At 47.5% G+C, this 14,674-nt stretch overlaps 1 protein-coding gene across 1 annotated transcript in view; it reads left to right on the top strand.

The window, feature by feature from the left end:
- LOC147660915 (uromodulin-like) overlaps positions 1-14,674 on the top strand; it is a 705,518-nt gene that overhangs the window by 124,911 nt on the left and 565,933 nt on the right. The window contains exon 3 of the mRNA XM_086951433.1: positions 6,692-6,718. Within this exon, the coding sequence (XP_086807559.1) occupies positions 6,692-6,718 (27 nt within the window). The remainder of the gene's footprint in view (positions 1-6,691; positions 6,719-14,674) is intronic.

The raw sequence follows: 14,674 nt of genomic DNA, 5'->3' as shown, positions 1-14,674 counted from the left end.
CAGGTCCTATGCCTCTGCAAATGCTTGAAGTTCTGCAACAGGCCAGCCTCATAAAGATTCCTCCTCTGTAAAGCTGTACCCCCTGATACCGAAAAGTGCTTGGCTCCCACGTAAAACCTGCATAGGGAGGTGGCCCCCCAGGCTCCGGGTACAAGGGGAGATGCTAGTCTTCTGCCAATTGGCACGCAATTCCCAAAGTACCCCCGAAGACAAGAGGCCCTGGGAACATCAACCCAATGGCCATTAACAAAATACAGTATGTCATCCACATAGAAGGCACTGTGATGAACAACCCCGGAGCATGATACCCCCATAATAGGTTCCTTCCCAGGCCTTGCCATCCAGGGGCTCTAACACAATGGCAAACAGCAATGGGGACAAGGGACATCCTTCCACTTACCCCGCTCCACCCTGTAGGCCGCCGAGATCACACTCGGCATTTTAACTCTTGCCATTGGGTCCGCAGACAAAAAAAAAACACCACAAGTCCCATTTTATGGATCTCCACATACAAATATTCCCAGTCAAGGCTACCAAAGACCTTTTCAATATCAAAAGGCATCACCCCTGCCTCCTTATTTATAGCTGATGCAGCAAGCAGTAGCTCCGACACCTGTCCAATGTTATACATCGTGTTCCTCTCCGGTATAAAGCCCATTTAATGTGTATGCATGAATTGATCCATATATGGCAATAGCGTGTGGCTAAAACCCTGTTTAGGATATTAAAATCGATGTTCAACATCAACAAGGGCCAGAGGAAGCCAGCTCCTGGGGGGCAGCCTGGCTTAAAGAAGCAGATTACCAATGTCTCTTTCATAGTGGGTGGCAGGACATGGTCAACACATGCCCTCCGGTAAACCTCCACCAGCTGTGGTGCCAGTTGGGTAGCATAGGTAGCATAAAATTCCACCAGCAGCCTATCTGATCCCAGCACCTTATACTAGGCAATGGCCTTGATCAAAGCCAGGACCTCCGTTAATAACATTTCTGTACCCAACGCTTTCACAATCTCCGATAACAGGATCAGCAATGGCAAAAGATCTAAGAATGGGTGCAGGGGGGGCGCGGGCGGCCGGCGGGTGTATAAGGTGGTGTAATACGTTTGGAACAGCCTGTTAATAATATCTGGATCATAGACACAGGCACCAAACTTACCAGTCAGCTCAAATATCTGTGACCCCCGCTTCGTAGGATTCACCAACCAAGCCAATAATGCACTCGCTTTGTACCATTCTGCATGGTCTGTGACCATGTATGTCCTGTTATCTAAGTAAGTTGTGCACTGAGGGGTCAGTGTGTCTACGGCGTTCTAGCGACTAAGGGATAAGCTCCTGAGCTCGTGTCTCATCATGTAGAGCCTGCTGAGCCCCCTGGTTTGTGCAATACAATGTCCCTTAACTCTCATTCCACCCAAGCAGACTCAGTGGACACTGTGTTTTCCACAAAGTAACTCGTATTTCCTACCCTATGACATCATAAGATGCTTGGACTTCCAGGTTTGCACACTTAAGCCACCATCTGGGGATACAAGGATCGGGTTAGGATCTGATAACATTAGAGACAAATACTCTGAGAGCAATATTTGCGTATGGACTGCTGGGGTGCAAAGAAACATGTCAAGTTTCACATGTAAGTCTTCCTCTAAAATTTGAAACTGCGTCCCCGTCCTGACCCAAACTAAGACCCCTCTAGCAAAAGCTGAATTAGTGGTGCACGTTCAGTGCCCCTGCCAGCCCCTTTGCAGTGATACTCTATCTGATGGCATTAAATCAATTTCCTGCAAGAGGGCAATGTGGACCTCTCACCCCCTCAGGTATGCCTGAACATTGTAGCACTTGGATATACTTTTGCGCCCCCTGACATTCCAAGATATTACTATACATCCAGTTTGTATACCAGCCATCGCGTAATAATAAGTGTTAAATGCTCTACCATAAAGGCCCCCACTGCAGTTAATGCAGCAAGCTCTTCAGATGACTCAAGCAGCAACCCTCCTCCACCTCAGAACAGTAAGGCAACAGTCCCCATATGCAAACAATGACAACCAAACCAGATAAATCATGTATTAATCACACAGCAAAGCAATATGGGGTGGCCGTTGTCTCTGAGGCAAAGAAACCCCCCGGTCATGGCACCCTAACTGGTACCTGTGGGATAAGACAGATATATAGAGCATCCCACCAGCCCTATACAGTTACCAACAGTACATTGCCCATAGTCTGCAGCCTGTTATCACCTCACTTCATCAGCTGTCTGCATCCTGATCTGTGGTGACCGGGTACCAGAAGCAGTGTGCAGGTTAGAGTCAGACCCCAGCTCTGATTCTGTGGCACTGGATGGCTCACCCCCTCATCCAGCCAGGTTTCTACACCAACCACCCAGATGTTTGCCTTTGCCACCACTGTGCTCAGTTGGTCCATCTGAGCCTGGTCCTTCAAGGAACAGCTGGGTGACTGCGGCCCAGTCTAGCACCGCCAACAAGGTTGTGCGGCCATGGACGGTATTTCCCTATCAATCGGCTGCACCACTATCCAGCTCTAGACCTCTGGTGGATCCATGAAGAATCTGGTGCCATTGCCTCTGGAGACCCTCCATTTAGCTACAAAGAGCATGGCATACTTCATCCGCAATTGTCCTTGGAAGCTAAGAAGGAGGACCATTATTTTTGAACTGCCAGTATAAAATCTGTGATCACCATCACTTTGTGATTCTCAATTGGTAGTCTCCCCTTATAGTGGGCCCTACAGAAGATATGGTCCCTGTCATTCAAATGGAGCACATGCGTCAAGACAAGATGTGGCAGGGCTGGGCCAGTAGTCTATGGGCCCATTCCACAGCAAAGAAGGGTGCAAGACCATTCAGAGCTATTTTGGTCTTGATCCATGCCTCTAGAAAATGAAATAATGTTTTGCCCCCCTATCTACTCCCGGAAGTCCACTACGCGGATATTGTTCCTGTGTGCTCTGCCCTCCGTATCCTCTGCTCTGTACTCTAAAGTACACAGCCTCTCCATAACATCCTCCATTTGAGGCGAGAGGCCCCCCACTGTGGGCTGCATTTCAGTGATGTTGCGATCCGTCGTTGCTATGCGGTTCGCTAATTTACGCTGTTCGTCCCGGAGGATATTCAGGTCGGTCTCTGCAATCTCCACCCATATCCAACTCCTGAATCAGGAGCTCTGCTGCTCCTACTGAACCTGGAGTCATAGAAGTGCATCCTGCTTCCAGGCAGTTCCACCCACCATGCTTCCCAGGGCAAGCAGAGCAATGTGCACCTCGGGGCCCAACGAGCACCCCAGCCTTTGCAGTAGCACAGTTCACCACCGCCTCCTTTTGGCAATCAGAGCCTCTTGCCCTGTACTCACCTTCTCCAAGGCCCTCGTATAGCTGTGCCAAGCCCCCCAGAATTATCCAGCTCATTGGGTGCCCCTCAGGGAACCAGGTGGTCACCGCCACTCCTAGTGCCACATCTCCGCTCACTATTTCATTTACTTAGCGCCCCTGCTCCTTACTCCTCCATCTGGACGGACTTTATACAACGCTGCTCACGCCCCAGGCGAGGACCCCAGCTTCAGAGAAGAGGTGCCAGGTTGGGGGGCAACTTCACAGGCCCCCTTCAAGCTCAGGTGCGCATCGCAGCAGGAGCTAGGCCAGTGAGAGCTGCCCCGGTTGACGCAGGCACCCCCATCTTGCCAGCCAAGATCAAGTGGCAGCGCCAAGGCCAAAGAAAATGCTCCTGGCTGCTTAGATTTCCTGCATAATGGGGCTCAATAGGTTTGGGGGCATTTGTAGAGGCCCCCTACTCATCTTGGGGGTTGGGGGGGAAATTTAGGTGTAGGATGAGGCCGAATGGCAGCTCAGCCTCGGGAGCTCGCCAGCTCCGCAGCTCACTCCATTGGGTCCAAGCGACACCCCACATTTTCCTGCGGCTTCATGTATCACACTTCTCTCCCGTCCTCCAGGTTGGCAAGGAACTCGTGGTGGTAGCATGGATCTTTTGTAAAATGTCATGACTCACACGGGTAATTCATTTTGACTGTGATCTGGTTATCGTTCCATTTTATTTTGTCATGGTTTTGTGCATTATCTTTTGGACTTTTACTTTTCTTTATTTATTTTTGTAGATCATCATTTCATACTTTGCTTATGAATCAAGTGGGAGCAATTTAATAACATGCTTCGGATTAAAACTCTAGTAACTGCAACAAATAAACAAACAAACGTGGTGCAAGGACAGGTGATTGTGAAAGTTACGAACTGCACATATTCACATACCAACCAAGTGAAGATAGTTTAGACTTTAGACTGATACACTTGCTGTTTTCATAGATTGTAATATCCCTGCGTTCACCTAATTAGAGTTCTAATTTGGCATATTGTGATGATAAATTGTTTGTGTTTCAATGAGTTTGTCTTTATTTAAAAGGAAATAGATGCTGGTCTCTTCGGAGATGTATCGAGGTTGCTCAATATATTGTATTTGAGGTGTTGTATGTCTTCATTATAATAGAAAACAGTTATCAGAATGATATTTCTTTTTAAATGTGTTTCAAATGTAATATTTGAAGAATATAAAATGTATTTTAATGATAATATTGTACACTTAAATTAAACGGACCTAATTTCAGGAGAATTGGTTAGCTTTGTTCTGTGCTTTTGCAATAAATAAAACGGTGGTATAATTGTTAGGAATTGTGTGATGAGATATTCTATCAATATCAGCGCAAGAATTACATGCACAGGTCTATAACTTGTTTAAATACCTTGAAAAAGACAATTAAAAAAAATATTTTGGTCAATGAACACAAAGTTGTAAATGACTGGATAGTTCTACACGCGCTGTGGTATAGAGGTGGGGAGGGGTGCTGCGGCTCCCCAAAAATAACCATGCTGGAGGTCAGAAATTGAATGAGCAACAAAGAAGTCTTTTAAATTTTGTATTATCGTTTTAAAATTTGCAGTGCGTTCAAAGACAGACGTCAAATGTCCCAATGGTCCAATTATTCTTTTTAAAGAGCAGATGGTGTTTATTTCCCTTTCTCTGATTGTAAAATTAGAGTATTTTGTTAAGTGAATGGGGTCACAATCTTGCTGGGTAGAGTGAATGCGAAAGGAAAGGCTGGAGGATCTCTTAACACAAAACAAAATTTAAACACCAGCAAAGCAGCACAATATATATGCACAGATGTTCTTGTCATACATTACCACCTCCACAAATCAACTTTCATAGTATAGCAGTAAAATGTGTTGGTATCAGGTACTAACTTACTTGCCTCCAAATACATGCATTGGCTTCAGACAAAAATGTTTTGTGATCTTACTTTTAACATTGTTCTCTGTAATGGCCACCCAGTTTCTCTAAAATATGTCCACTTCACATTACAACCACTGCGTGTCAACCTAACAGTGAAGCTTTGCTGAAAAAAATTAAAATTTGGCAAAGCAAGTCCTGTAATACTGGCCTGAAAAAATTCTCTCTCAGGGGTGGACTTTGGGCCATATGTAGGTAATATTTGTTTTGCGATTCTCAAATTGTGATATTTTTGGGAATCGCAATTAGAGAATCGCAAAACCAAATGTAGCTAGGATTAGCAATTTTTTTTGCAAATCCCAATTATTCCTTATTTGCGAATCGCAAATTGCGATTCGCAAATAAGGAATACCTTCTCATTCATTCCTATGGGCTAGAAGGCCCATAGGAATGAAATGGAAGACATTCTCAATTTGCGATTCTCTATTAGAGAATCGCAAATTGAGAATACAATTTCAGGGTTGCAAGGGTGTCAATAGGACACCCTGTTGCACCCCTGAAATTAACATGTGGGCACATGTGGCCCACATACATGGCCTAAAGGCATGTATGTGACCCACATGGCACTTTGAAAAATGTCAAAAGGTGCATTTTTCAAGAAATCGCAATTTACCACCAACCTGAAGTTTGTGGTATTTTGCGATTCCTTACGCCACAATTCACAGAACTTGGGTGCTTCTATATTGCATTTAAGGAATCACAATTTGCTATTCCATAAATGCAATCGCAAAATAAGGAATAGCAAATTTTGCGATTCCTTATTTTGCGTGTGGCTTTTTGTGTGCTACATAGCACAATGCCCAAATTGCGATCGCAAACGCTGAAATTCTGTGAATTTCAGCATTTGCGATCGCAATGGGGCTACCTACATATGGCCCTATGTTGGCATACCTTGAACATCTTGTATAAACCCTGCTGCAGAGCCATTTATAGTATTTCAATATATTTAAATTAGATTATCATGTTTTAATTTTTAACAAAAGCCACATTCATTTTGGAAGTTCATTTCACCTATTCCATCCTGTGAGGTTATCTCTTTCGATGAAATTTCGGGGAATATTTTCAAACGTTTGAGGGGGCGTTTTTCTAATTTTGTGTTGAACCTGCGAGCCATTTTAATATATAGAAAATAGATGGTACATTATTTTTCACTGTGCGAAGCAAGCCCCAGGTAAACATTTATTAAATATGCGCGTCCTTGTGAACATTTTGTTCCACTTAAGTAATGAACAGTCAGACCATTAGTTTCATTTTTTTCAAAGATTATATAATATAACTTCCAATGTTGTTTCTGTGAATGGTAAATACAATGCTTCACATTTTGAAAATATCAAAAGCTGTATGTATGTGCTAAATATGGTCTTCATTTGCTCTTGCAGTTCCCCCTGAAACTCCAGCACCATGGGGTAAGTCTAATTGACATTGATTTTGTCACATCAAGTTTAAACTTGCCCACATCTCATATCTGTTACATTTTCCCTGATCTAGGTGATCGTAAGCTGAAGAAACAATATTCTGTTTAGTGAGATTATTATACTGTCTAGTTGTCTTACACAGTCTTTTTTTTTATTTCACACAGACTCTGAGCTAAGAAACTTGTTTACTTGTTGACTTATGTTTAGATTAGACCTAGGAGTAATTGTTATTACTTTGGAGTAATCTGAATAATTTAGATAATTCCACGTTACTTTTTGGAATGTAATTACTAATTTCCAATAACATTAAGAGCAACTGGGGGAAAAATAAGCAGAGAAACAACAAATTTAGCGTCTGTGGTTGATCATGCTGCTGTTCATGTTGTTTTTCATTGAGTATTATTTTCTTAGTGCAAAACGCATCCTCATGCCCAATTTGGACACAAGGTTGCATCTTGTGTTAAGAAAGTAGAGCTAAATGCCTAGAGTGGGGGAAAAATCCCACAGTTATTTGTGTTTTGCTGTACTCAGTGCTATTTATTAGCACAATATGCATTTTGTCAGAACCAGCACTCCTCAGGATCTGGATGATGCAATATGGGGTCCACCTCCAGACATCCCCAAACTCTGAATAAATGTATAACAGAGTCGTAGGGTTATCAGGTAAGGGAAAAAAGGGTAGGGACAGCGGGGATGAGAACCTGAAATAAGAAAGGTACAAGATCAGAAACAGAGAATGTATACAGTCTATTCTCATTAGATCTCGCTAATGGACGTTGCATACCTTGTATATCAATTGGATCAGCATACTCTATTCGGACCTTCCATCTTAACAGAGCACTCCAATAGATATCATCTAATACACAAATGAACATAGCGTAAAGTAAAACACATTCATATATTTCTTCTACTACTCTATATAACTCAGATAATATACATACTAGCTCACCGGATCTAGGGGGAGGGAAGGATGTATGCAGCATAAACTAAACATATAGAGCTACCAGGATCTCAGTTCGTACAACAGTGTCAAACCAGAATACTATTGATGCTTATCTTCAAAGCAACAGAAGCAAAGGATAAAACAGGATGGGCTCCCACGGCATAGCATACCGTCGCCTCACATCCTATAGCAATTGGTAGTTGAAAGCAAAGTCGGGAAGAACCCCGCGGTTACGTCACCGCTGACCTCTCCTCCTGATTCCCAAAAAACAACGAAAGGGCTTCCACGGTATTGGTACAACCGCCGCCAATTACTCCGAGGAAGGAAACATCCTATAACTCAGGGACTAGTTCCTAATACCAGAAGCGCATGTGCGCACCAGGAAGTCTTTTAGATAAATGAGAACAGAAAATATGAGCAAGAACTGAGAGCGAACGCGGTTAGCTACACCGCCGTTGACTCAGTCCAAAACGTGCAACCAAAACATGAAGGTGAGAAAACAAAAGCGCATCCGCGCTATAAGTACCTCGCTTCGTATTAAGCAATAGTTCAAGAACAAAGGCGTTCACGGTGAACTTTTCACCCGTCTCTTTGCTGTTCGGAACTCACCAACGCCTTGGGGTCAGGAGCTTTCACCACCGGTGTCTTCACACGGCAACCTCCGGAAAAGAATCAGATCGGAACTTCAGAATTACTCACACTTGCGCGAGCGTCGTGCGCCATGATAACACCTGCCTGTCCTCCCACAGCCTTCTGGGAGTTGAAGTCTTGGTTGGCGCGAATCCTCAATGCAGACTCAGGAGCTTTTCCTGACAGTAGGCCCTCCCATCCAGCACCTCCTAGATCCAGGCTTAGTGGGACATCTGAGGTAGAAAGCGCGGACAGCCGCGGGCCCATGGACATTGACACAAGGCTCCCATGAATCATCCTCCCGATGTAACCTTTCCAGGAGACGAGGAACCACAGCTTTCCACGACGGTATTGTGAGTCTAAGATCCTCCGTACTTCATATTCCAGACCTCCATCACAAGCCACCGGCAGAGGCTGTCGACGTCGAACCCCCGAAGCCGGCTTCAAAAGGTTACAGTGAAACACCGGATGAATGCGAAGACTGGCAGGCAACTTCAGTTTGTAAGCCATCGGGTTGAGCTGATGCACCACCTTATATGGGCCAATAAACCGGGGATGAAAAACACTGCGCAGCTTGAACCTGATGTTTTTAGTGGATAACCATACGCTGTCACCCACCCGGTATTGAGGCCTTACAATCCGATGTTTGTCCTCCCATTTTTTGTACTCCTGTTTAGCCACCAGCAAGTGTTTACGAGCAGCCTTGTGTACCGCAAGCAAGATCTTAATGTGCGCCAACACAGATGGTTGTTGGACAGATCGCCAGGTATATTGATAGGCAAAGTCTTTGCATCATAACCATAGTTCAGCTTGAATGGAGACATCCCTGTGGAACAATGCCATGCATTGTTATAGGCCAACTCCGCCATCCATAGCAAGGATACCCATGAGGCCCGGGCTTCCATTGCATAACAGCGTAGATACTTCTTCAGAGTTTGGTTCAACCGCTCGGTCTGCCCGTCGGTCTGAGGATGGAAACTCGTAGAGAGCGCCAATTCAATATGTAGGGTCTTACACCAGGTTCTCCAGAAACTCGCGATGAACTGGGGGCCTGGGTCTGAAACAATCACTTCTGGCAAACCATGCAACCTGAACACACCGTCCAGTAACAATTGGGCCGTTTGGCCTGCTGCGGGAAAGTTCTTTCATGGGAGAAAATGACCCATTTTCGTGAGGCTATCCACCACCACCAGTATGGCAGAATAACCCTGATCCAACGGAAGACCGGTAATGAAATCTATGCTAACATTCTGCCATGGACGAAGAGGGGTGGGCATAGGCATGAGTTTTCCCTTTTTCTTGGTGTTCACCCCTTTACCTCTCGAGCATTACTCAAATAGGTTCGTCCAATTGCGTACATCATTGGACATAGATTTCCGCCAGAAATGACGCTGCACCAGATCATGGTTTTGCGGAAACCTGGATGTCCTGCCAACGGGGCCACACAACACCATTCAAATGCCTTCTTTTGTAGTGTTTTAGTAGATATAAATAATCTATCATTCTGAAAAGGCAACCCTTTTTTGATACTACGAGTGTCCTCTTTTTCTGCCCATTTCACCCATCCATCTACGGATTCGGTTTTGGTCACCTCCGTGAGGAATTGGTTGATGCGTAGTACACATACTACGTTGGCTGGATTGATGATAGCCTTTGCAATGGTGACTTGTCTCTCTAGTACAGTATCTTGTTGTGATAACGAGTCTGCCTTACGGTTATCCGACCCTCGTCTGTAGGTTAACACAAAGTCAAATTCGGCAAAAAACAGTGACCACCTCATCTGTCTTTGGATGAGATGACGGGCTGTCTTCATGTACTGTAAATTGCGATGATCGGAATATACAGTAATCGGATGTTGTGCTCCCCAAAGATAATGACGCCACTCCTGAAAAGCCCTTTTTATAGCCAATAATTCTTTTTCAGCTATGGTGTAATTTTTCTCTGCATCATTGATGTTTTCTGGAGAGATACACGACAGGGTGCAACTGGCCAGTCACTTTGTCTCTTTGGGATAAAATGGCTCCGATGGCTTCGTCGGAAGCATCTGCTTCGACAATGAAGGGAAACTCTAATTGAGGGTGTTTGAGTACAGGAGCTGTGGTGAAACTCTGCTTTAAGTACGTGAATGCCTTGGTTGCCTCAGGAGTCCAGACAAAAGGCACGCCCTTACGAAGAAACCTGGTGATGGATACTGCCACTTGCGAAAAGTTCATAATAAATCTGCAATAATAGTCCGCAAACCCCAAAAAACATTGGACATCCCTGACACCTTTCGGAAGGGGCCATTCTTGCACTGCCTTGACTTTATGTATCGCCATACTCAACCCATCAGGACATAAGATCACCCCTAGGAATTCTACTTCACGTACTCCAACTTCGCATTTACTCAGCTTGCAATAAAGATGGTATTCTCTCAATTTCATCAACACTTGTGTAACAAGTCGTGTATGCTCCTTGGTAGACCCAGAATACACAAGGATATCATCAATGTAAACAACCACCGGGTGATCCACTTACTCTTTCAGGACATCATTCAGGAAGAACTGAAAAGCGGCTGGGGCGTTACACAGCCTGAAAGGCATCACAGTATACTCGTATAGCCCATACCTTGTTTTAAAAGCAGTCTTCCATTCGTCCCCCTCTCTGACCCAGACCAAATGGTATGCCCCTCTGAGGTCTAATCGAGTGTAAATGCTAGCATCTCGTAACTGATCTAGTAAGACCGAAATCAGAGGTAGGGGATAACGATTCCTAATAGTGTTCTTGTTTAGAGATCTATAGTCACAACAGGCCCTCAATTCCCCACTGGCCTTTGCTACGAAGAAAAGAGGAGATGCAGCTGGTGAGCGGGATGGTCGTATGAAACCAAGGTTCAAAAAATGATCTAAGTAATCTCTGAGATGTCTAGTTTCTGGTTCTGACAACTCATACACCCTACAGACCGGAATTGTTGCCCCCTTGACTAGATCAATCTGACAGTCATAGATCCTATGAGGTGGAAGTTGTTCTGACAATTTCTTACTGAACACATCGGCAAACTGGGAATATTCCATTGGCAAAATTACCTCTTTTTCTGCTGCAGTAGCCACCTGAAAAGGATAAGTTAACGCTACTGCTTGAGATCTGGCTTCTCGTAAACAGTATTCCTCACATTCTTTAGACAAAAAACTGACTGATACTAGAGCGGGCTGCCTCTTCTTATTGCGGTGCTGTGGACGCTGCATCACTTGGGGCATTGCTTTTTTGATCTGTGTGTGCTCTCGCATCTTGTCTCCCCGCTTCCCGCCTCTCTACCCAGAGTGCGGCGCCTTGACCTCCGCTCTATACTGCTGGGCCCTGTCTTCTGCCTGCATTGCCCGAGGGCGCCCTGGGGTGCCTTCCACCTGGGCCGGTGGTGGACGGGGGCCCTGGTCACTGGTCACTGAACTGCTGCCACCTGGGGGCACGAGCACGTAGCTTTCAACTTCAGACCCGACGATGACACGGTCCAAAGGAGGCAAGCAGGAACCGGCGACGACTGCTAAAGGCGCGTCAGTGATGGCTATGTGGGGCAAGACTGGGGCAACGGCGTCCACTGACGACCCCTCGTCGCTGGCTGCGGACTCGCCGCCAGTGACTCAGGCCTTTATGGCCTCCTTCATGTCTGACCTTAAGACGGAGATAGGCTTCTTGCGCATGGAAGTGCAAACGTGCGTTAAGGAGATGCGCAAGGAGGTCACTGAGCTGGGCGACAGAGTGGACGGCTTGGAGAAGCGAGTCGACGCGCGCACGGAAGACCAGGAACAGCTGTGGCAGAGAGTGCCGGCCCTGGAAGATCAAAACATTGAACAGCAGATTAAGCAGGAGGACCTTGAGAACAGAAGCCGCCGGAATAACCTCCGAATCCGTGGTGTTCCGCTTGATGAGGAAGGGACGGACATTCTGACCTACGTGGCGCAACTGCTTATAGAGGTGTGGGGGGACGAGGACGCCTCCCCCCCGACTTTGGATCGTGCCCATCGGGTGTACGGACCGGCGGGTAGGGCGGGCCCCCTTCCAGACATCCTGACGCGGGTGCATTACTTTACGGAGAAGGAAGACATCTTGAAAGCGGCCAGGGACAAGCCCAACCTCACCTACGGAGGCCATAAAATACTGATTTTTCAGGACCTGGCTCCAAACATCCTGCGTCGGCAGAGAACTTTTTGGCCGGTGACGGAGAAGTTGAGGGCTCTCAACATTGCTTACCAGTGGGGCCACCCCTTTGCCCTCATGTTTCGCTGGGAGGACAAGCGCAGGGTCCTCCGGTCCTATCAGGAGGCGGCGCAACTCCTCAAGATGCCGGAATCGGCGGCCCACAGCCCTTCAAGATCACGTCATCAGGAGAGAGTCCATGCTCGCCCGGACTGGACCAGGGTCCGGCGACACCGTCGATCCCCACCAGTAGATGAGAAATCTGCGTCGCAGGCCAAGCAGGACATCATAGCTCACATCCGCTCCCTTGAGGGCGACCGTGATGGCCAGACCTCCCATCCACCCACCCCATGACCTGGGCCATGTCGGGACATACTCTTCCGTGACTCCTTCTGGCGTTATGGGACGCTCCTTTGCCTAACACCACGCAATACTGTCTTGGCACGCTGCCTACACAGACGCTCCATGTGATGCCTGGACTCCCGCACTTTGGTGCTGTCGCCGGCCGGAACACCAGCCCCCTTGTGACACAGGCAATCTACACCCCCGTGACGTCATGCCCTGGCCTACACTTGGGGACTCTACTGCCCCTGACTTTAGCGTGCGGGCCCCCCCCCCCCCCGGTGCTGCTCCCGTGGCGGGCCTGGACCTGTTGGGGCTCTACTCTAATTGCAATGACTGGTTCGCCATGAGGTGCTGAATGATGGCCGTTGATGTGCCCAAATGCTCCGCCCAGATATGCGGTGCCCCTAAATCTGGTTCGAGCAGCGGGGCTACCGGGGCCGAGGTTTCCTATCCTGCCTGTGGGTACCCCCTGTGCTGCCCCATAGGGAGTGACAATCCTAAATGCGTCCAAACCCTTGGGTAGAGGATGCCTGGTGACTGGAGTAGTCCGAAATGGCCCTGTTGGCCTTTGTTGTCCTTGGCACATCTGAGGCGTGCTTGGCCTCCTGCTGCTTCCTCTCTCCCTCTCTTTCTCTTCTTCTCGTCTCCTTTGCTTTCCTTTCTTTGGCCTTCCTCTCTGTCCCTTTCCTCTGGTCTGACGGGTGGAGGGGTGGAGGCTGTCACCTGGGTGGGGGGGACGGATCCTTTGGCAGACTCCTATGGTCACCTTTTCCTGTGCTGGTGGGAGCGGGGTGCATGGGCGTTTCATGCTCGACATCTGCTATGGCTGCGACTATACCTAGTACCCTGAAGGTTTTATCACTTAACGTTAAGGGCCTGAACTCCCCTAATAAGCGCAAGCAGGTTTGGCGCTATCTCCTCCAACAGCATCCCGACATTATTTATCTTCAGGAAACCCACCTACTGCAGGGGGACACACACCGCATGGCCCACCCCAAGTACCCCCTTCAGTTTTGGGCGGCAGCGGACACTAAAACTGCGGCGGTGGCCATACTATGCAGAGCTGGCTTCAGGCGGGGAGACTCCAGACCCTATAAGAGTGGGGATGGGCGCTTCCTCAAGGTTACAGTATATGCGGGACGGCGCAGGTTCACTTTGTGCAACGTGTATGCTCCTAACCAGTTACAAGAGCGTTACCTCCAGACACTCCTGAGGGAACAGATACCCTGTGGAGACCCGCACATGATACTGGGAGGGGACTTCAATCTAGTGTGGGAATCAGACTTGGATCGCGGTGGTGCTGCCTCTAACGCTTCCGGGGTGATGTCCTCTGCACTGCCCAAGCAGATTGCAGACTTAGGATTACTAGATGTGTGGCGCTATCACAACTCGGATCTTAGAGATTATTCATTTTATTCACACACCCATAGGTCTTACTCCTGTATCGATTTCCTCTTTGCGTCGCTGGAGTTGCTCCGAGACACGTTGGGATCCTCCATCTCGGACATTTCTCTGTCGGACCACGCCCATGTGGAAATGCGTCTCCAGGACCCGGCGGCGCGTCCCATGCGTGTCGCCCGTTGGTCTTTCCCACCGAGCGTCCTTCGAAACGCTGACGATGTAGATAGCATCCGGGAGGCCATAGACGCTTACTTTGCCTCTAACGACACCCGGACATGCCTTTCCCGGTGGTTTGGGATGCCTTCAAGGCCACGATTCAGGGACACGTCACCTCCCTGGCGATTGCACGTAGGCGTGCTGCCTGCAAACTGGAGGCTGAGTTGGCAGTGGACATTAAGAAAGCCGAGGCGCAGGACCGGGAGCGGTCGTCACGAGACACTAGGAGGAGATTGGCC

Source organism: Lissotriton vulgaris, unplaced genomic scaffold (assembly GCF_964263255.1).
Source record: "Lissotriton vulgaris unplaced genomic scaffold, aLisVul1.2 SCAFFOLD_380, whole genome shotgun sequence".
Taxonomy (NCBI): Eukaryota; Metazoa; Chordata; class Amphibia; order Caudata; family Salamandridae; genus Lissotriton; species Lissotriton vulgaris.
Note: the sequence above shows the minus strand (reverse complement) of the source record. Positions and strands in the feature narration are given on the sequence as shown.